The 22,814-nt window shown below is 41.0% G+C and overlaps 1 protein-coding gene across 48 annotated transcripts in view; it reads left to right on the top strand.

Moving 5' to 3' along the window:
* QTMAN (queuosine-tRNA mannosyltransferase) overlaps positions 1–22,814 on the top strand; it is a 155,678-nt gene that overhangs the window by 61,874 nt on the left and 70,990 nt on the right. For 45 of the 48 annotated variants that reach the window (XR_014947860.1, XR_014947858.1, XR_014947857.1 and 42 more), the window contains 2 exons: positions 13,996–14,163; positions 17,042–17,215. Coding sequence is in view for 29 of the 48 variants with exons in the window: in XM_085552058.1 (XP_085408184.1) it covers positions 13,996–14,163; positions 17,042–17,215 (342 nt within the window). In the remaining 19 variants the exon portion in view is untranslated. Of the gene's footprint in view, positions 1–7,749; positions 7,872–8,293; positions 8,427–13,995; positions 14,164–17,041; positions 17,216–22,814 lie in introns of those variants that run through there. The other 3 variants (XM_085552067.1, XM_085552082.1, XM_032445725.2) reach the window with 2 other exon arrangements.

Genomic DNA, 22,814 nt, shown 5'->3' with positions numbered 1-22,814 from the left:
CGATAGGTATCTGCTTGGCTCATGGCTTCTGCTTCTGTTTCTTATTTAGTCACAAGACTATTGTTGCTGGGATCTTTGAAAGCACGTTTTGCTCCGGCAGCAGCAGGCATGCAGCTTGCCCTGCCGGTGGAGCACCAGTGATTTCTATGATATATGCGCAGGGCGCACGGCGGAATTATTTTGTAAATTAAAGAAGACTGATACAAACTGTTTCTTTTCCTTGTGTGATTAAGTAGCCCAAAATAGCAATCTATTTTTAGTTTCGAGCGCGGTGATGTTTCTTAGGAGCAAACTAACTGAAAGCAGTGTGCTGGGGAAGGCTGATAATGAATAGCGTTGCACGCGAGCCCACTGGTGTAAGAGAAAATTGCCTGATAAAACTGTGGATGTTGGTGAATCATTTTATATAGTGCTTTCCTTACAAGGGACGTCGTGAAGATACAACGTAAACACGCACGTTTTTAGCTTTGATATTTTTTGCATTCTTTGGACATTAAATTAGGAACTTTGTAAGGTAAATTCTCAGTTAGATTCTCCGATATTGGGCACATCCATGCAGTGCAGCACTGGGGATTGTGCCTGGCCATGTGCAGGTGAGAGCATTTAGCACCTCTTTAGATGGTCTCAGTGTTTTGGACTGTGGGTGTGTATCAGCAGATCTGCTTTTTCTCAGCTCTATCTGTTCCAGCTCATGAGGAAAAAAATGTATTACATTTCTAATGACCTCTTTTGTCTGTTGCAATTGCAGATATATATTTTTTTTGCTCGCACGGTAGAGCTTATATTCAACAGCTCTGTTTGTATTGTATTGTCTCAGTGTGTTATTTATTTGGTTGATGTGCTAGAAGTCTGCACGTCCAAGAATTAATGAAGGTTATTAGTTACTTTCTATAATAAAATTAGCTGACCTTTAAATAAGAGCATTATGCAGGGGATCTCTAAGTGGAAAAATGACAGAAGGCATTTTTAATATGGTGGCCGTTTCTGTTGCTAAATGTTACGGTCATGCTATGGAATGCTGTGATGCTGTGTGTTTGCAGACAGCGATGGAATACGTGCATTTTTCATATTCAAGACAGGGTTTAACCCTTCGGTAACTCCTTGTGCTCTTCTTATGACTTGGTAACACTTTGATAATCCAGAGAGCTGAAGATGCAACTGAACGTTCTGAGAATGAATATCCTTTGGAAAGAGCAGCGGTGGGAGTTGGCTGTGGTTTTCATTAAGCATGATTGTATGCAGATTCCTCCGGTGCTCCAGCAGACAGCTTTCAGTTGCTATCAGGCGTACGTGATGAACGGCTGCTCAGATGCTGCTTGCTCTATAAGACGTTCATCTTGCAGAATTTATCTTCCAATTGAAGCTGAGACCCGTTGTAAAATACAGCGTTGCGCATGAAGTTCGCGCCTCTGTGTTTAAGTTGCAGTGGGGCACTCCTGAAGCAGGTTTCTTAAAAATGTAATTAAAGCAAACTTTCTCAGTTCTTCTTTGTCCTAATAGCTCACACAGGACCTCTGCTAAATAACGGTATAGTTAATTGCGTCGTTATCTGGAAAAGATCTTGCAAAACCGTGAAGTACACCGTGCGTTTTTTCTTGTTATTTTTGAAACCTTGATAATATACGTAAGGATCATCTTCCAGCTTGTGGATTTCAGGTGGACGTACAGGCAGCACCACAAGCAAATCTGCAGTTCTTCAAATTTCGACTCCGTCTTAAAACATTTGTTGCAATCCTTGCAAGATATTCATCTATTTGTAGCATCATATAGGTCTGTCTCCCCATCTGTCTCTGTTTTTTGTGACAACGAGGCTCTGCCACATTTTTTTTTCCCACTTTTGTACTTATTCATTGAGCCCACTGTAGTGCTGCTTCTATCAGAGCTATTTGTCCGACAGCTTTTATTGATCATTTGCGATAAAATAAAAGATTTCTTCACAGGGAGAAATTTAACCAGGAATGGGCGAATTTGGTTTAATCAGATTTAGTTTTATACGGTAGGAAAGCTAATGTAATCAGAACCCATTTATGTGCTCTTAAATACGTAAATTGGTAACATAATGCGGTGCCAAAATCTTACCAACACAGAGGGGAAAAAAAAATCTCACTGAATTCTTTGATGCTTGGCCATATTTATTAAGGAATCCATGCAACTTTCAGATTTGAGAAGTAGCTGCTCGTCTAGGGTTCAGATTCCCTACAAATAAATCCTTATTTAACAGGATATCCCTGAGACTCCTTTTTTTCCCCCCCTCCCTTTCTTATTGGCAGCCTGACTAAAACAGTCTCATCTGGTTTAAGTAAAATCTTTGCATTACTTGGCAGTGGTTTCTTTTGTACGTGGTGCTTAGAGCTCATTGAAGCTCAAACGGTACAGGAAATGCAAATCATGCAAATCATCCTCACGCTGACGATGTACAGTGGCGTGATTGAGCAGCAGTACGTATGGCTCGTGGGCTGACCACATGAAAGGAGTCATTTAAAGACCAGATGAGCCAAAGCTGGGTTAAGTTAGGCTATGTGTGAGCTTCAAAGCTTATAGAATAGCATCCTTTTTAAAAATAAATTTATTTTATTAATAACACCTGTGCTGAGTTCTTAAACAGTGAGAACATATATAGATGAACATTACATTAAATATATGCCATGCTTAAATCAAAAGGGCCAAGTTGTTATTTCTGCAGAAGTTCAGGTATGCGTTCCCATCGATGGAAGGAGACCACAATCTAATACATTGCAAAACAGCCCCGTTTGGGTTTGTTGTGCTTAAAAACCCAGCTCTCCTCTCCCTTTCAGGTAAAAATGAAAATAAATGGAAGATGAAAGGGAATTTCAGCCTGTGCAGCGGGGTTAAGAGCAGGCTTTCTGCAAGTGCTTGAGAGATGAGAGGGGAGGGCGGTCGAGTGCTTTCTGTTATTAAAGATGGAGTAGAATTTCTGGGGTAACTTAGAGAAAAATCCTGCCTGCCTTTTTTTCTGCTTCTGAAGAGCTCCTGCTGTAGTTCTGGGGCTGCGTTGAGCTTAGTTGTAGCTCACCACCCTGAGCATCATGCTGGGTTCCTTTTGGGTTTGGCCAACTGGGGCTCTTGTGAAGTGGGCGTGCAAAAACCGAGTGCACCCCCTGAGTAAGGGCACGAGCAAAATAGTGCTCATGGAGTAATGAGCATTCTTCATATTGAACTTGCAACAAAAAGCTCGGATGGTAATTTTTATTTAAAGGCATCATTACCTAATCCTGCCTCTGGTAATGCTCAACATGGGTGGCTGTTCTGCTTCTAGTGAGAGTCTCATTTCTCAGTGTTGTGCTTTTTTTTTTTATACAGCCCTCATCTGCTTTTCTTTGGTGTTTTGATGTTTTTAAAAGTTGAGATTCATTCAAATAATGTAACTTGACACAAAGCTGGAAAATGTCAATCTTGAACTGTTTCTGTGTAATGTTTAATTTTTACTTGAAACAGTAGCCCTGAGGAGGTCTGCTGTGGGATAGCTCAGGACACTGCACTATATAATCCCCAGTGGATGTGATTATTTTTTCTATGTTCTCTCACTAGTGCTCCGCTCCTCCTTCATTATTTACTTGTTTCTAGTGAAACTTGTGGTACTGGTATTAGTAGAAGTAGGAGCAAGAAGGAGAAAAAGTGTGTATTCATTCTTTGCCTACTGGCTTGCATCTTTCCCTTCATGTCAACCTACAGGTCCTGCAGAAAGGGAGAGATTTCCCATATTATCTTCCAAAAAATAAAGATGGAAATTCAGCACCTAAATACCTTTCTTCCTGAATTGCCATAAAGGAGTCAAGATGAGAACTTGCCCCTCTTGGTGTGTCTTGCAGGCTGGGGTTCTGCCTGTGAGTGGTGGTCATCTGTAATGATCATAGAGTTGAGCTGGAGGTGGGGCTTTAGCAGTGCCAGCAATGTGTAAGTTCCTCCTTCTGTGTTGTCTGTTTGTTCATTCATTACTTTCTAAGAACAGAAATCAGGGTGGATGAATCCTAAGATCATCATCCTGAAATCATCTCAGAGTGCTACAGAATGGATCGTGGTAACTAAATTCTGTTTTCTTGAGCCAAGTACTCGAGTTATCTCCTATGGAGAATGCTTGTGAGTCTGCTGCTGCCCACAGCAATCTTCAGACGTGCCATTGTGTGTCTTGCACATGCTTAGTGCTTTAATTGGAGAAGGAATGAAAATCACAGGTAATATTAAACTGTCTTTAATACTCAGTGCAAGGAATTCCAAGATGCAGCAGCTAGCAGAGAAAGCAGAAGAGAAATTTTACTGGTTGTATCCCTAATAATTTAATGTAATTTACTATCCATTTCAGTGTTTGGCAGGAAATGGAGATTGCTTAAATATCTGTACCTAAAAGCACAGGGCTGTATAAAGATCTTTGAATTTTAAAGTTAATTTGTTTCATCCAGCGCTCTATAGAGATATATGCAGAAAATGAATCCCATATGACTGTGCAGCTACCAATGGTCCAGAACTCTTTTTGAAATACTTTCCAGAGAATACCTCCAGTCATTCTGACAAACAGCTCGAGTCAAGTTTCCTTTCTGAGAGCTCCTGAAAGGCCTTACATGTAGACCAAAGGCAGCGCCGGAAAAACTGCGTTATTTGGAGACCTAAATCCAAAAATATTCCATTGTGCTCCATTTTTGCAGATAGAAACTCCTGTTGGCCAGACACCTCAAATCATAGTGTGGAATTTGAGAGAAGGGTGGTTATAAATCTACATATATACACACATGTATAAAATATATAGTTTAGATGTGTGTTGTGTATGCGTGTGCTTAGATTTCTATGTGAATGCATATGGCATATGAACCTCTGTGCATATGCATGTGATGTCTGTGCCTAAAAATACGCTATCTGAAAATACTGCCTATGGTCTCATGAAGATAACGCTTCATTCAGGAAGTGTGTCAGGTACTGTGGTGAGCAGGGTCCATAAGATATGTAGACAAAGTGACATGATAATCCGTAGATCGATTAGATCACCAGACCGTGACTTTCTCTTATCTTTGAGTCTTGGGCTCCTGAGTTCTCACCATGGCACTGATTCTCTTCATGGCCCTTGATAAGCAATCTTCGGCCTCACTTTCTGAATCTTAAAGATTAGAAAGTATCTGGTACGTTCTTCTCACTGTGGTATTTCACTTGCGTGTTACTGGGGAGCAATGGGTGTTCTGTGCTGGGCCCTTTATTTTGTGATAAAATGAATTCAGAAGTTTATGATGCAGTAGCTGGGAGAATAATCTGTAAAATATCTGGAACCCGAAAACCCTTTGATTATGACTTTTTAATTTAGATATTTCCATGGGGGGAGTTGGGGTCACTTTGCTTACTTGGGCAATGCATCCATACATAAAAATGGCCCGGTCATGACTATAGCATAGTGGTTTAGTGGTCACATCTGCAAAACTTTTAGCCAAGATGTGGAGAGTGTCTCAAAAATGGACAGAAAGCTTCAGGTTCAGAACTGCCGAGTGCTCTCAGGTGCGTGTTTGGCACATTCTCTTTGAATTCTCTCTTTCTCTGCACATTCTTGTGTAGGTGTTGGTGTCCCACCAAGAGCCTTTTTTTTGTTGTTGTTTCCATCTCTTTTGCTGGTGGCATTGCAAAGAAAGGCCTGCTGTGATAATGTGCAATAAAATGAAAGGGCATCAATTCCGATTACACTTAAAAAACATGTTACGTAAATGGAAATAAATCGGTTTATGGTATATGCCAGGCATTCTGCAAGTTTTATTTAAGGAATAGATGACTGAAGGGTTACATTCAATCCAAATGCTCCCCTTTGTGATCTTTAGCCATGTTTGTAGAGAAACCTTTCTTAAAGCACTTCAGGCTTAATTCAGAACAGGCAAAACAATTATTTTTTGAAGGTTCGATGAAATATGTTTGGCAGCTTTTGAATTGAAGGAGAGTGTTTGTCTCACTTCTTTGAAATCTCACTTCATTTGGTCAGTCAGCCATTTCAGCGTAATCGTTCAAGTCTGGTAGCTGTACCACGTTCAGAAACCGTCGAATGAGAGAGGCTAAGGTTGGAAATTAGCACACAGTAGGTGAAGACTGAAACTTTCCTTGTTGGTTCACCATTGAACGTTGGTCTGCCTGCTGTCCCACAGGCTATTGGTTGTGTGCTGGTTAAGCACTGACTCCTTGCAGGTTGGGCTCAGTCCTTCCATTCCTGGCATCACTGCGGTTCTCCTGCAGCCTCCATGAGCACAGACCAGAAACATTTAAACTGTAGTTGTGATTACAAGTTCAGCTGATCATACTGAATAATCTGCTCGCTTGCATTAAGGCAGGAAGCTGTCACTGTGCCACAGCAATGTGCATTGTAGAAGTGTGAGAGGCTGTTGGGAGAAATAAATATTTTCACTTTTCTTATATTTTTATGTTACATTTGATTAAGATTATCATATATATGTCTATATATACACTCATATACACCCACAGATATATATGACCATATACATATTCATATATACACATATATATATGAAACAGTGTGCAGTTGGTGAGTATATATTAAAGTTACTAAGTTATTCCTAATGTTCTGTAGTGCTGCCTGCTCCTGACAAACATCTGATACGGATCATATGCCTCTAAAAAGAGAACTTCCTCGAGCAAAATACCCTCATGAAAACAGGTTGGAGATACTCGCATTCTCTCCCTCGCTCTCACTCACATGTTACATTTTGGCACATTGTAGAAGCAGGTAGCATATCTACTACCTGCTGTTGAAAGTGTTGAAGATACTGAATTATTTATTCCATCTTCTGCACTATCCAAACTCGTTTTGGGTAGTTTGACACATCTCGGTCTTCCATATGGATACTTCATGGTGACAGAGTTGCCAGCTGCTCAGGTTTTATGACAGTCAGAGTTTTTTCGAGGACTGTATTAGTTTTCTGGGAAGAATCCTGCTTGTCTTCAGGTCCCCATTCTGAAGCAGTAGCTTTGCCTTGGATTGATGCTCTGCAGTGGCATTATTGCAGGGTGAAAAATTAGCTACAAGAGCATTAGCTTCTGTAAAAATAGGTTTAAGAGGACTTGATGTTTATAGATAATCTGAGATGAAATCAGAGATGTGGAATATTAGGAAAATCTGAAAGCTATTTGCTAAGAAAGCTACATTCCTTTTAGCATTGCCCTTCAAAGTTACCCCCCCCCACCCCTCCCAAAATAAACAAGTCTTTAAGTATTTACGTATCAAAGTGCCTGAAGTAACATAGAAAGCAGGTGGCAGTCAGACATGTCTTGGAGAACAGAATTTGGGGGCACTTGAAACATAAAACTGCCAACCAGTCTGCTGAGACCCTGCCCGTCTTTGCTCTGTGATCGTGTGAACTGCACGGCTTTTCTGGTTGTGTATTTTCTCTTTTACGTGTAAAATGTGAAAATTGGGAGAGGATTTGAGCTTTGATTTCTCAAAAGCTTTTTTAAATAGAAGAAAAATAACTTGTTTGTTTGTTTTAACTTACCTACTATACATGAAAGCATCCATTTATATACCCCTTAAGTTTCTTTCTTTCATTTGGTTCCCTCCATCACTTCGTAGATTCGTGGGTAGAAATCCTATGCTCAGAACAGAGAAGCACAGTGCAGCATGTATGCACCCAGTAATGCTCTGTGTATGCCAATGCACCGAGTGCATGCTACAATAAAAAATAATACCCACAGAGTCATTACAGATAAAGCTGGATAACATACTTGTTTCTTCACTTCGGTGTGTCAGGCCACCTTCAGTGGACGCCATCCGATGTGGTGTAGTTGTCATCAAGTTGCTTCTTTGGCTTTGCTATTGAAGAGCTGAATTGTGATGTGTCATCTTAGGACTTTGCCGTATTCCTGCCATCTAAGAGGTACATTTTTCATGCCAGTCACTTGCTATAATTTTTTTTGTCATCCCAGAATTAGATGACGGGTAAGAGACCCAATTAAATGAAGTCACGGATTTAAAAGCAGTAAACAAAGTTTTGTGAGTCTTATGTGATTAGTTTGGAGTAAGAAAACCAATTTAATATGTTTTTCCTTTAAAAAAAATCTTTTCACTATACGTGCCTACATCCTTTACGTTCTCCCTTGTGCATTTGTTGCCTTCTCTTTCTTATACTTTCTTTTTCTTGTGTTTTATTTGCTCTTGCAAATACGCCTTACAGCATATACTTCAACAGAATTGATCTGTACATCTCTCATCAGCCATCCAATGGTTTCTTTTCATTAGCAGGGCATCCTGCTTTGCTTATGTTCTGCCCTAATAAGATGCCTTCTCTTCATTATTTAGTGCTGACAGTGTGAGATCTGAACAAGGAAGATGATGTGGGTTTGTGGCATTCTCCTTTCCCCATCACCACAGCAAGAGCTGCTCGGTCTCGACCTCTCTCTTCATGGAAACAGAGAGCATGATGTAGCCCATGGTGAGCAATCTGGCCACTAAAGTAAAAATGTGCATCTGTCAGTAATTAATTGAAGCCAAATTTAATTACAAATCAGGGAAAGAAAATAGTGCTTTGCACTTAATAAAACTGAAGAAGCTTCAGTGCTGTTGCCTAAAAACCAAAGGGATACAAACAAAATATGGCCTCTCCTCAGAACCTGAAAAGCCTCTCCTCAATTTAGTCTTGAATTTCAAGCTCAGCTCTCAATGTCAAATACTACAGTAGTTTTAGCCGCATTCGCTTCATTTTCAGTATCTCAAAAGATACTGAAAAATCAAAAATTAAAGGAAGAATTGATGGAGAACCCAAACGCTTCTCCTAAAAAACCTAATGCATCTATGTAGACTGCTTGAATATTTTAAAGGCGAGGGAGTGGCTGTATTTAATGTTTGGTTCTGCTGACTTGTGTCAGTGGAGTCAGCAGGTTAGGACTGCAGGCTCTGGAAGATCCTACCTGTAGTCCTGGCAGAGGTCTGAAAATGTTGGTTGAGAAACAGAAGGATGGGACCGGCAGCAATGGGGCTGGACGTGCAGCCCCCTCTGCTCCAGGAACGTCAAATAGCAGATGCTCGGGCAGATGGTTTAGAGCTTTGTTTGGGATACGGTCTGTATGAAGAAGGGGAAAACTTGATTTCAAGGCAGTAAATTCTTTTGGAAAATGGAGCCTGAGGTCTGTGACAGCAGGAGGAAGAATTTCAACTCTTGTCCTGAGTGGTGTACTATATAAAACAAGGAAGGGAGGGTGTCATTTTCAATACAAGCACAACAAAAGGGATTTGAAGTATGAGTTTAAAAGAAAATATTAATGTACAATCTATTTCAATATACAACACTAACTCCAAATCCTAAACTACTGAACTAGTAGGAGCCTTGAATATCTATCGCTGTGCTCTGTATAGGAATTACAGCAAGAGGAAGAAATATTTTTCTTTGCGATTAATATTTGTAAACGTTTATGAAAGTGCATAACAAATAAATAAGACAAACACGTGGCCTAATTAAGATGAAAGGCATGACAGCCCTTGTGATTTGTTTTGAAAAATAAGGCATGTTCGAATAGTAAGACTTAATTATTTCTGTAAACATTTCAAATTACACTCTATCTATAAAAGTGTAATTTATGAGATATGTATTATAGGATCTATAAGCATTTTTGACATTTGTGCGTTGCATGTCCAAAAAAATTAGAGTTAATTTCTATCATGTTGTGTACTGTCGTATATTATCCTTGATTGGTATTTATTATTTGGAAATTCAGGAGCATCTATTGTTCAGTGGGAAATGAAAAAGCATTTTGTATCCGATTGCGGTCACTGTATTCTCGGTGCAGTGATAAAAGCACACCTTCTGCGAGTTGATCCTAAGAGAACGTGTGACACTGAATGAAGATGACTGGTCTGTTTAGTGTTGCTCGTGTTAATGATGCTGTTTGGTGTGTGGATTAGAGCTGGAAAGCACACCTTAAAGCCAAATCAGTGCATGTGTCCAAATGACTGGGTTGAACCCAAGGGTGTGCTGGGGGATGAGATGGAGGAACCAGAACCCTCAGGTTTGTTCTTGAGGAGCGTGAAGGCAACATGCAGGCTGTGCATTTGGGACAGGCTGTGTCACCAAGGCTTGGTGGGGCTCAGGGAGCAGTAGGACACTGCCATGGGGTTTGGATGGTGCAGCGTAGAGCTGGGTGTTGGGTTCACTGGTCCTTGTCCCTCCCAGTGTTGGGTGCTCTGTGTAGATGCTCATTCCCTTCCCTCCAGCAGTGCCCCTTGCCAGGCTGCAAGGATTCCAATACCAGTCAGCTGTGTTTTCAGTGCACTTTGTGCTGGAAGCTCAGCCAGCCAGAGGGTTCTGTCTCTGGATCACAGATAGGTAAACGTGCACTGTGTGGTCTCCCAGTGGGAAGGCAAAATGTGTTTTTAGTTAGGTTGCATGGGAATTTAATTGAAAGATTTAGGGCAGTCTCTTAAAAGAGTAAATCACGGTTACGTGACACAAAGATCTATTAAACAAAACAAAAATGTTTTGGCACCTTTACTTTTATATTCTGCTTGATATAAATGGAAACCCATATCAGGCTGATGCATGTTGTCAGCTGATGATATAAATGCTTTTATTATTTTTTATTATTATTTTTTTTTTAATTTTAGTCCTTTTCAGCTCTTGGAAATTAAAGAACGGGCTGAACAAAGGTCAGGTCATTCTGCACACACAACGCTGCTCTCAGTCTGCAAGCCTGCTCGGCCTCCTCCCCATGAATATTTGTATGAATTAAGCACCCGCTTAACTTAATTCACGTAAGTAGTTCCTCAGAAGTCAGGAGGACAATTAAGTGCTTCAAATTAAGCACAAGCTTAGCATAAAACCAGAGCCTGTGCGGAGGGTGGCCCTGCAGTCTGGCTGGCCTCCAAGGTGCTGGTGCTGCTGGGCACCACGTCCTGGGGGCCGCAGAGTGCCTGGAGTTGTCCTGGGGAGGACAGCAGGGGAGTCACTGCTGTGACCTTCAGCTCTGTGACACTTTGTATTTATGGAGGGCTACTGTTTTATTATGTGTTGCAGCAGTGATAGGTTTGGATAAGAACACTGTAATAGCAGTTTAAATGTGTTGTTTTTTTTTTTTTTTGTGAGGTGGCAAGCTAATGATGTAGCAGTTAATTTGAATTTAGCAGACGTTTTAAATATAGGTTTCTCTTACAGAGACAAAAGTTGCAATTTAAAGCTCTTTGGTGGTCTAAAAACAGCTTAATTCTCTAGTAGCATGGTAATAAGTACTAATCCAGCTTATGCAGTGATTGTAGTATGTCATGTTTGTGAAAGATTGCCTAACTCTGCTTTCTCTGGGTTTTATGTTAATTTTTTTAAATTAAACATAAAACCTTATAACATCTTTATGCTGAGATAAACTGTTCAATTTAACTTGTGCTCAAGCAGCAGCTGTCAGGAATTATCATGTTTGGAGCGTTCTTGCCATCACCTTGTGTCTCTACCTCCCGGATACACTCGGTGGGATGATAAAGCTCACCTTGTTAGGATTTATTACTTAAATAATAACCCGAGGTAAAATGAAAGTCAGTGTCACACGGAATGACAACTGACATATATTTATGTCGCACGTTACATTATAATAAACTTTCCCTTCTTCCCCTTGTAATAGGTGTTAAGTGGAAATCCACGGCAGCATATCCTCCAGTGCCCTGCGTGAGTCCATTAACCACGTCCACGGCTGCACTGTGGGCATGTTCATGGTGACTTGGGCTGTCAGGTGCTATTTAGGTTCACAAAGCTGGAGCAAGTGCTCCGTGCTGGTAGTTAGCAGCTTTTATGCCAGCAAAGAAACAAACAGGAGAGCATCTCGTGCCCGTTGTGTTCAGTTCTTGAAGCACCGATAAGTGATGCAAGTGAATGAGGAAAGGTGTTTTCTAATGCTGTTACCAATTCAACACTTCATTTGCCGTGAGAAATGTAAGCAGTGTCATTTCAGCTTCTAAATCAGAATTTTCTAGTAATTGCAACAGTTTTCTCTCGGCACTGGTTTATGTATGAGCTGGGCAGTGCTAAGTGATCTGCTTGTTAATTCTTATCAGTTCTCGTTTGCACTGTAGAATATTTAGGTCTGGTTCTTGCATGCATCCCAAGTTTTGGTCCTTTTTGCCTTAAGAGAAGCCTGCCTCTGGTTCTCTGCAATGGTGCTGTTGTATTCAATTGTAGCATCACAGAATCCTTAGAGTTGGAAGGGATCTTTAAAGGTCATCCAGTCCAGCTCAGCTTCCTTTGGTTTGTCTGCAAGAATTGCCTTCCTTTCCTGTGGATGTAAACATCTTTATTTGTACTGCTCTGCCATTGTCCATCTGAGTGGGTTTGGATGCTGCAGAGCTGTGCAGCTGTGCCCAGGCTTCAACCTCAGCTCTTGTTGTCGTATGACCCTGGCGTTTGCATCGTGCTCTTCCCACCCTGCCATGTGTGTCCTGCCCTGTGTTGCTGCCCCTGCCTTCTGTCCCCATGTCCCATCTTTTCTTTTCCTTCCTCATTCAAACACAGCTGAGTTTATAGCCACTCTCTTGCACCAGCTCAGTTTTCTTCCCAACTCCTTGCAGAAAGAATTTCTGGGATACCATTGGATTGGAAAAGGAAGGATAAGCCACAAGGCAGCCCAGCATTTCTCCAAGCAGCCAATAATCTTATTTTTGCAGTCTTATTGTGTGTTAGCCATGTTGTACCTGCAGTAGGAAGCCTTCTCCCATCTGCTTGGTGCCTGGCCCTGGTCATGGTGTGCTCTATGGGCTGTCACTCCACGTGGCAAACAAGTTGTGACTTACCTAACAACTGTTTCTTTGGTCTTTGAGTGGCTCGTAGTAAAGCGGTGCTTGTGTCTTCATTGCTATTCTGTTTAACAATCCCTTTAGAAGTACCAAATATTTGATGAGCAAAGCAGTCACATTCATCTTTTACTTTGGTAAGCCTTTCAGATTAGCATTGATTCATGCTGATGAAGACGGATGCAGGATGAGTTCTCCAGGAAGTGGGTTCTCTAGATGCAGATTACTCAAAGACAATATGTGTAGTAGCAAAGGTAGCGTTATGGTACATATATGATGTGTGTGTGTGTGGTTATTTGGGGCAATTCACAAGGATTTAGTTTGACAGCCAGTGTTGGAAGGTTGTAGTTTACTTTTTTTATCCTTTATAATGGGAAATTTATAACACGAGTGTCTGTGGTTCTCTGTAGTTTCAGGATTCAGGTGATTCGGAGTCTGCTGACCAAGGGACAGGAGGCACTCATGTAATTGCATAGAAATTATGGGAAATGTGCCATTGTTTTCAGCAGGGTCGCAATGTGCTATTATGTATTTAAATAAGCCCATTTTCTGATAGCCTGTTAGGTTATACAAGGCTGAGATACCAGCTTGTTAGTGTTGTTTGTGCCTGCTTAATATACCTGATGGATGTGAGCAATGCGATGGACTGTGGAATAGCAGGAGTGCTATGGCCATACCAGAGTGTGAGGATACAGACATTGCTTGTGTAGGATACCTAAGAAAAATGAGAAAATAAAACATAGGAAAAGGGTAAAAAAAAAAGAGACTACACTAGATAAGTGTACTGCATAAATCAAAAGGGTTTATGTCATAACACGAACATGTGCCATTCCTGCTCATATATTGAATTTCAGTAGTTGGTTGCATAAAGAAGTAAAGTGTAATGAAACTGGCAAGCAAAGTATTCCCTAGCCAGCCTTATCTTTGTTCCATTTGTCCTTCAGATACAGCTTTTCTTGCCTTTTTCAATAAAATCCATCCAGCTTTTTTATTTTGCATCTCTCTGTAACTGAGCTGGGAAGACCAATGAGATTCAGTGCTTTTCTAGTTGGGTTCTTAGCAGCTGCTTTTTAAGAGATCAAAACTTCGAATGCTGCTACATGGTATTAAGGCTTAGCTATTGATGTGTCCCTATAGGGGTTATGTTTTTCTTGGGGGGGAGAAGGGGAGGCGAAGGGTAAGGGGTGACCCCTGTGAGCATGCTCACGGGCACTAAACACTGCTCTCCTTGTTTCCAGGATCCTCTTTGCAAGCTCCGTGCTTAACCTGGCTGAACTCGCTGCCCTGCGCCCTGACCTGGGCAAATTGAAAAAGGTTCTCTACTTCCATGAGAACCAATTGGCATATCCTGTCCAGAAGTGCAAGGAAAGGGATTTTCAGTATGGATACAACCAGATTCTTTCATGGTATGTGTTTCTCACACCTCTCTGTGTAGTTTAATGTGTCCTTCTATGTACCGATGCTCAGCGCTGCCAGCTCTGAGGAGTCCCCTTCCACTGAACTGAAGAGACTGTAATAAGCAGTGGTACAAACAGCGTCCCAAAGAGGAGCTGAGAAAAGGGTTCTGGCTATAACCACATCCTCTATCCACTCATCTATCTCAGTGTATAAAAGAGCATTGATACCAGCACCAGTGGTGGGTGGCAGCCTTACCCGTGGCATGGGCATGGAACCAGGTCATCTTTAAGGTCCCTTCCAACCCAAGCTGTCCTGTGATTCTGTTGAGCTACTGTGACATACCTGGTAGCTGTGTGGGTTTTGCCCCATCTTGGCTGTTGTGACAGAAATGCTTTGTTTCATGTTTGCTTAGCAAAGCCCAGCTAAGCACGTCCTGCTCGGCCATAGCTTTTACTGCATCCAACTGAAATTATAGAGAGGGTTTTAGGGAAATAAACAGAAATTAAAATGTAATGCCGCACTTTTCTTTTGAAGGGAGGGCAGTAAACATACCAGATAAGTCCTTATATTTTTTTTTCATCTGGTATTCAGAAATTGTGCAGTGCTAAAATACCCAGACATTTTAAAGGCTGCGGTCCTTTATTGTTGCTAAAAACGAATGTATTTCTTGAATCTAAGTTAATGAAAGAAGTTAATAACCACCATACTGAAAAGCTTTGTGGTTAGACTCTGTACAAACCTAAGTGAAACAGCAAAACTGAGTTGTTCTGAGAACTGAAATGAATTGATTTGAGTGATCTTTTCTTTCCTAACTGCTATTAGGAGAATTATGAGGACCAGGGACCAAGCATTTCAAGATATAAGTCAAGCTTTTGTATCATTATAATGTAGGCCAGTTTATAGTGAGATTTCTCAGGGCACGCTCTGGCCATTCTGCAGCTGCCACTGCTGCATTTGTGCATGTTTCACTGCTATAGCAGTTGAGTGGGAGAGTTTAGTGAGCAGTGCGATGAAAGCTTTAGCAGCCATTGCTGGATTTTACACCATGAAGATGTCTTTGTGGCACTGAGGTGAGGAATGTTGTTTTGTGTATGTTTTGCTTTCTTACGGCAATTATTTTTTATTGGAAGCTGACAGACATTATCTTCCTAGCATGCGTTTTTAAAATAGTAAAATTCTTTTGCCTTGCCTCCCCCTGAAAGTCTTCTATAGATGCTCCATTCCATTTCCTTCAGCTTCCAGTAGCACCTCTGTATAATTACGCAATTTCCATCTTTCATTTTTGTTACTGTATAAACCCCATTTTTAAGAGCAAATGGAAGCCATCTCCTCAGTGCAGTGCTTAACTACCTAGCGGTCATCTGCAAGGAAATGCCATCTTCCAAATCTGTTGGAAATACTAGAAATGTGAAAATACATATTTTTAGCTCTATCTTTATATTGGTATGTTTCCTGCTCTATCTTTCCGTGATGTTTTGCATAGATGTTTGGGAGAAAATTGAAATTGGAGCACTTGGAATCTTCTTGAGTCGTTAAGGGAGATTTTATTTTCTCCTTAATGATTCAGAAGTGTTGCAGTGATACTGGTAATAAAGTCACACATTTCAATGGTGGAATTCTTTTCCTTGTAGCTGCTTGAGCTGCAAGGGTGACAAGAGTGTTCAGGTTTGCAGTGCTACACACAGCCTCCAGGATAAAGCTGAACAGATGAGGCTCAATATATGAGACAAAGAGAGACAGAAATGTCTGGAGCCTTTGCTAGGTGCCAACCTTACCTCCATCAGTGCTGCATTTGCCAGGGCAGCCAAGGCAGTGTCAGAGCTTCCCATTCACAGTTCTGGATACTTCAGGGCCTGGGTAACTTTCTACTGTCCCCTGACCAACTTGAGGTGTATTTCCTAAATTACTGTTCCAGCTGCTTCTGAGATCTCTTGATCTGCTTGATTTTAGAACACGGTGCTAAGGAGCAATGCAGTGTATTAACGTACCAAACTTTTTTTTCTTTTTATTTGATTCTGTGAATTATGTGGTATCTAGTTTCTGTTTAGTGCATGCACTTTTTGTGCATAGGTTAAACAAACAAAACGGTTTATCTTTGTTATCCCAGTCCCTGGCCCACGTGGCCTGTCAAAGGTAGGTTAACCAAAGGTAAGTTGTCATAGAATGGAATCATAGAATCGTAGAATGGCCTTGGCTGAAAAGACCCACAATGATTATCTGGTTCCAACCCTCTGCTGTGTGCAGGGTCACCAACCAGCAGCCCAGGCTGCCCAGAGCCACATCCAGCCTGGCCTTGAATGCCTGCAGGGATGGGGCATCCACAGCCTCCTTGGGCAACCTGTTCCAGTGCGTCACCACCCTCTGGGTGAAAAACTTCCTAAGATCCAACCTAAACCTCCCCTGTCTCAGCTTAATACCATTCCCCCTTGTCCTGTACACCCATGTAAACAGATGCTGTCCTTCAGTACAAAGGGTTTTCTGTGTGGAGTCTTCTTCCAGGTTCTACTGAAGACATATTACAGTGCCCCTAATCTGTTTGTGGGGCTCTGAAAAAACAAGGACAATAATATTAATCTTACCCATGTTATGAATGGAAAGTGAACCGTGGATAGGATGGGATCTGCTCCTTTAGGGTGATAATAATATATTATTATTTGCTTTTTAAAAGTTCAAACATAATTCAGAGTCTAAAAACATAAGAATTGGAACATATCTGATTGAGGTACTTATGCTACTTCTGGTTCAACTGAAAAGGCTAATATTAATTGGCTTTGCCATTACACATTTTTGTGTATGAGAATATGTATCCTGTTTTCATTGCATTTAAAATAGCTTCGCTCCTTTTGCAGCAGCAGTGTGTTCATTAACCTTCACTGCTTTTTACAGTTTGGTTGCTGATATTGTGGTGTTCAACTCTGCTTTTAATATGGAATCGTTTCTTACATCCATTGGAAAATTTATGAAGCTGATTCCTGACCACAGACCTAAGGATCTGGAAAAAATAATCAGACCGAAGTGCCAAGTTCTCTATTTTCCAGTCAGGTTTCCTGATGTGAGCAGGTCAGTACATTTTCCACGTCATAAATTGCCTCCAGTCTGTCAAAGCTACCTATTTATGGTGAAGTTTTAACTAATCGGTTACAGCGTTGTTGAGAGTTGGAAGATAGGCACTCTGCCTTACTAAGTGTATTTCAGCAATCATAGGCTGCTGGGGCAGCATACAAACCCCCGTCGCTTGGTGTGAATAATTTCCCACTTGTTTTAGTTTCTAAAAAGTTGACTGTGCTTCAGCTCCATCTGTTTGTTTGTACAGGGGAGGTCAAGGAGGAGAAAGAAATTCTAGAGAACACTAACAGCGATAAGGCTGTAGTTGAGAAGCTATATTTCCCTTGGTATATTGTAGTGGGATTTTATTCCTTCCCCCCTCCCCTACCTCTCATTTTATTGCTTCCCAGGTAGGTGAAAAGCGTTTCGGTAGCACGGAGCAGACTTGCAGATTTTGGCATTAGCTGCAGTTGCAGTTGCTCTTCAGTCCTCCTCAGTTACTACGAAGGACGTTTTTTATTACCCTTGTTTCTGAGCCCATCCTGAAATTAGCAGCGGGTTATGTGGCTCAAAGGGAACATTCACCAGATCCCTTTCACTTTTGATTAAACCTGGCACAATTGTTTTTCCTATTACAAGGAACTTTCCTCCCACTGAACAGGAACTTTGCTTCGATGGGACCGATACTAAATAGAGATAGTTTGATTCTGCAGTTTGATTATGCACTTAAAAAACGACACGATGCTGGGTGTGTGTTTCGTTGGAGTAAGGGTGGAAAGCAGCATTGTGACTGCAAGAGATTTTTAGTATCAGGCCGTGCATCCTATTGGTGTTGCAGAGCAAGGTTTGCATTTCAGTCACTAGGCAAACATATTCTAAAGCACTGATGCAAATCCTTTAAAAATCCATGTCTAACGTGAAGCCTTAAAGCTACGTGTTTGGCAAGCATGTTAAAATCCTCCAGTGCTGCTTGGGGCCTTGTCTCTCAGGGTGGCAGAAGAGATCATTACCTGTACCTCTCTGCAAACCTACTATTGCTTCTTAGAGACCATGTCTTTAAAGCGAGGGAACACTGTGGTTGTTTCATGTATTCAATACTGAGCCATTGTAAAAGGGTCTCACGGTTTTTGATGTACCTGGGAAATCTTGTGGCAGTTTTGACCTTCAACTGCAGCCCATCCGTACTATTTCTTTACAGGATCATGCTCCCAATGATGGTGAATGCACCTGTGGCAGTTGAATGCAGTTTGGTTTTTGTTTTTTCATGTAGACCGAATTGCTATAGTGACAGAATGGAGATGGAGGAGAAAAAGGTTAAGAAAAACTGTGGCCAAGCGAAAATTTATAAAGCAAGCTCTTAGCCCAGAGTGTTTTTCAAGTTATTTTCAAATGGTAATTTGCTTTATCCAAACCAAACTCATACAGTGTAAGTAAGTGATTATTTGCATGACTGACAATCATTTCAGTGCCTGCAGTCTTTTTAAAATGCATAATTTTGCTGAGATGTTGGGAAAATATTTAAAAATTCTGAAGGCAAAATAAGCGGGGTGGGTTTTTTCTTTACTCTGACCTCTTTTACTTCGCGTGTGAACGTCGAAGGGTGTGCATGTCTCAAATGGAATCTCCATGTGGACGTAAGCGATGTAAGAAACCATCCTCACGCTTGTGCTAGTGATCGTGTAAAGATTATTTTAGGTTAACCCCGAGATTGTGGGGTAAAATACAAGAGAATACATCTGACCTTTGATCAAAATGCTGTATTAAAAGAGCACGTCAAACAAGCAAATCCTGTCATGTGTTTACCTGTTAATGTGATTACTGTGGGTGATGGCTGTGCAAACGGACGTGAGCAGCGCAGTGAAGGATCACATAACGGTGACGGAGTATGGCTAAGGAGAGGTGTAGCATTACATATGCACGTAATGTGTAATTAAGTATTTCAGATGGGCATCTAATCACTGCTTTTCTGCTACCTACAAGAAGTTACCGATGCATTTTGTGAAGAGAATTATTTTATGATAAAGATTTCTCATAAGGACACTCTGGTTGTTCCCTGAGCAAACACAGACAGTGTTCCTTGTCTGGCCCTGAGCAGAGATGAAAAGATTTGAGGATTGAGCAGAGTAAGAAATGTGTGGAGCTAATCCTCCCATTTTCTGGTTCTGACAGTGACTGGCTTCCATACTGGACCCTGCTGTACCACAGCTATTCCATATGGATTCATCCTCTGTCATTTCAGATTTTGAATTCTCCTTTATATACATTCTGTTACACGTATATTATATAGAAATATATATCACCAGACTTATAAGCTTATAGACAAATAACAGTCCAAGTTTATGTCACTTGATAGTGCATAGGTATTGCAAGAGATGTATACATGTAGCTGATCTTACATGCCATATGTGCTGTGCATCAGGCTTTTTTTCTTCAACATCACAGTGAATTAAATATGGTGTAATTCACACTTACGTTGTCATTTATTAAATTTCAATTTATTTTCTATTATAATGTAATAAAAAAAAGTTTGATTTTTTTTTCTATAGGACTGATAGAATCTATTTTGATATAATTTATTTTTATTTGAGCGCACACAAACTATAGTCTGAGAGCAAAACTCCCTTTCTAATGATGTTATCCCTGGCAGCTGCCTCTCGTGCCATCAAGCCCTGCTGGAACACCTCTGTTGGTATTTTGAATGCATTCTCTTGCTCTGCCTGCGTCCATTCCATCCCTGGTAGTTGGCAAAGCTGGGTCAAGTTGAGTGCTCCGTGCAATTTGTTCCAGTGCAAATTGTAATATAGATTTTGGTTATTACCACTAGTCCTCTAATTGTTGTATATCTTTACCATCACCACGATGCGGCAGAAAAGGGAGATACTTTTATAAGCAAGAATGAATTAATGTTCCTAAGAGCTCAAAATGCAGATTGGACTGAAGTGAGCTAATATAAAAGAAACATGAGGAGCACTGGGATGACAGCAGAAGATGGGCAATGGTTTCTTTTAAGTGGAACTTGTTAGCTGGTATCTCGTACTGTCTGCATTACACATTTAGGGGTAGAATTAAACATTTCAGAATGTTGTTTCTTAATTTGCTTTTATAACGTAGTGCAGTTAACAGGATGCTTTCAACCATTTGATCTTATATTTGTTAGTTATAGTGTAAGAGAGACAGAATTTTCCGAGCTTGAAAATGCTTTATGAACAGTCAGGGGAGTTTCTGACTAACGCAGACGTTTCCAAAAGGCCCTGACAGTATCTATTGTAAAGAAACATCACTGTCATGTGGGGAGGAGCCTGTTTTGGGGAATGAAAACAAGAATTCTTGTGGCTTGCATCACTGGGATCTGGCTTGCAGGGCTGAATCTGAGACCTCTGTTTAGATAACTAAGAGTCTGATAACTAACTCCCCCTTCCTCAGTAATTAACACCACACAATGGCTTTGCAGTGCAGGAAAATACTGATGTCCACAACCAGGGACAGACCTGAATCCCCAGGCAAAGCAGTAGACAGGCACTGGGGACATGGCTGTGTGGCACCAAGGCATGCTCTACAGGGGTACCCAAGTGAGCTCTCACTAATGGTCATGTGTATTGGAAACAGTATACCTTAGAAGTGAAGTTTTTTGCTAATTAGCTTTCCATGCATTTATTAGCTTAGGTGGAGTATGATGCTAATGATAGTGATTCCAGCTTTGAGGCTATCTACTGCACTTAGAGGTGGCTTGGGCATCTCCATGGTGCTCTGTGGTAGTCATAACCTTCCTGTCACCACAGTTTATGGGTAATTAGCATAATTAGATAACTCCAATAGCCTGCTCCTACCTTGGGGCTTGCTGCTGAAGAACTGGATGATGGGAATTGCTCCACTGAATGGCTTTCCTCCTTACCTGCTGCAAGCAGAGTTTGAGGGCTGGCATTGGCAGGCAGGAGGGATGCTTGCAAGATCTGGGACATGACACCTATTGGGAGGGAAGCACAGAGCTGGCTTAGAAAGGCACAACATGGAGGATTTCAGCTGAGAATTGGGTGAAGGGAGGCTCGAGCATCCCCAGTCACTGGTGCTTCCTTCAGTGCTTGCATTCTGTGCCTTCAGGGGGTGATGCCAGTGTTCCTATTCCAGCCCTGGGGAGTATCTACTGCTCCAGGGCACTCCATTGCTAACAATTCAGAAGCCAAATAGATGAGTTGTCCCCACAGTTCTCCAGCAGCTGACCAACTGAGCCCTCCCAAAGGAGAGCCTGGCTGCTTGGTCTGCTGGGATGTATTTATTTTGCAAAACTTTCTAAAAACACCAACCTCATTTCTTTTTATCTGTTCAGAGGCAGAAATAGTTTTACTGACTCTCTTTTATCTGTCAGATAGGTATTCAACTCAATGCTGCCATAATAACCATTTAGTCCCACAATAGCTCACAAGGATACTTAAGCAGAATTCTCTGTGCAACCTAGTTTTTTATTATGTTGGGTACTGCTCATGTTGCATACAACACATTCCCATAAAACTTGCATTTTGTATTTACAGAGAAATTTCTCTGGAGAGTTAAGGTCTTGTAAAACATTCTTGTTCTACAGCATGAACGAATTATTATACTCTGGGGCATTAAAAGTGAAGTGTACTGAAGAAAAGAATTTTTTCATTAAAATGCAGTTTATATTGATAAAACAGATTACTAGCATTTGATGAAATGTGAAACTTGGATCTACCCGTATCACTAAATCGCCAGTAGGTTTATTTTGGCAAGAAGGATAGTATATAATGTGTATCAGGACCAATCATTATACAGTACCTGTTAGGGTTGTATTAGATTAAATTGTCTTTCACTAAAGTACTTGGGGAAAAAGGAAAAAAAAAAACCCACTCTATCCGTATCTTGAAGTAGCAGAATGTGGTAACGGGGAATATTAGAAAATAAAAGCTGTCGTGTTATCAGTTTTGGCACAGTCATTTATCAATCAGTATTTTAAACATTGACAAGTGGTAATTTAATAGGGAATGACCCTGTTGGCAGGAAGTTCTAATGACAGATGATGCAAACTCATTTATCACTATGGGGCTGTGCTGGCTTCTTACCTTTCTCAGTATCACAGCTCATATTTTCCAAGTCTGGGATGTGAGAAGCCACAAAGGGCAAAACCTGTGGCACTGAGCCCGTAACCACTCCCATCTCGTCCCATTAACCCCTTAGCTGCAAATCTCACTGCAGTGTCGCTGCCAGGATCTGCAAGTCCTGATACAAATGTAATTGCTGTTTGACTCCTAAGTAGGATTTGCTGGACTGCTTATAAGCACTTCCATCAAGTCAGGTTGTTGGGAGAGCTCCGGGTTTTTGGTTGTATCACTTGGAATGCAGAGTTGAAGCACTCTCCTACTTGTCTTTCAAAACCAAACCACATTCTAATAATTAATAGCACATTTCATTAGCAGGCATTAAAAATATTGCATGCGGTGCCCTATACAATGGGCAGCTATTATTATTATTATCATTACTACATTGAGAAGGAAATTGATGCATTCAGAGGTTTAATTGATTCGTGCATATTCATGTAGGAAGTCAGTGGTAGAGTCACGACTGGACTGGATTATTATGCACTTCCACGCATAATAATTGT

The sequence above is a fragment of the Coturnix japonica genome, chromosome 7 (genome assembly GCF_054131305.1).
Source record: "Coturnix japonica strain WE chromosome 7, WE-NBRP24, whole genome shotgun sequence".
Taxonomy (NCBI): domain Eukaryota; kingdom Metazoa; phylum Chordata; class Aves; order Galliformes; family Phasianidae; genus Coturnix; species Coturnix japonica.
The sequence above is the reverse complement of the archived record's forward strand: the minus strand, read 5'-3'. Positions and strand labels throughout refer to the sequence as shown.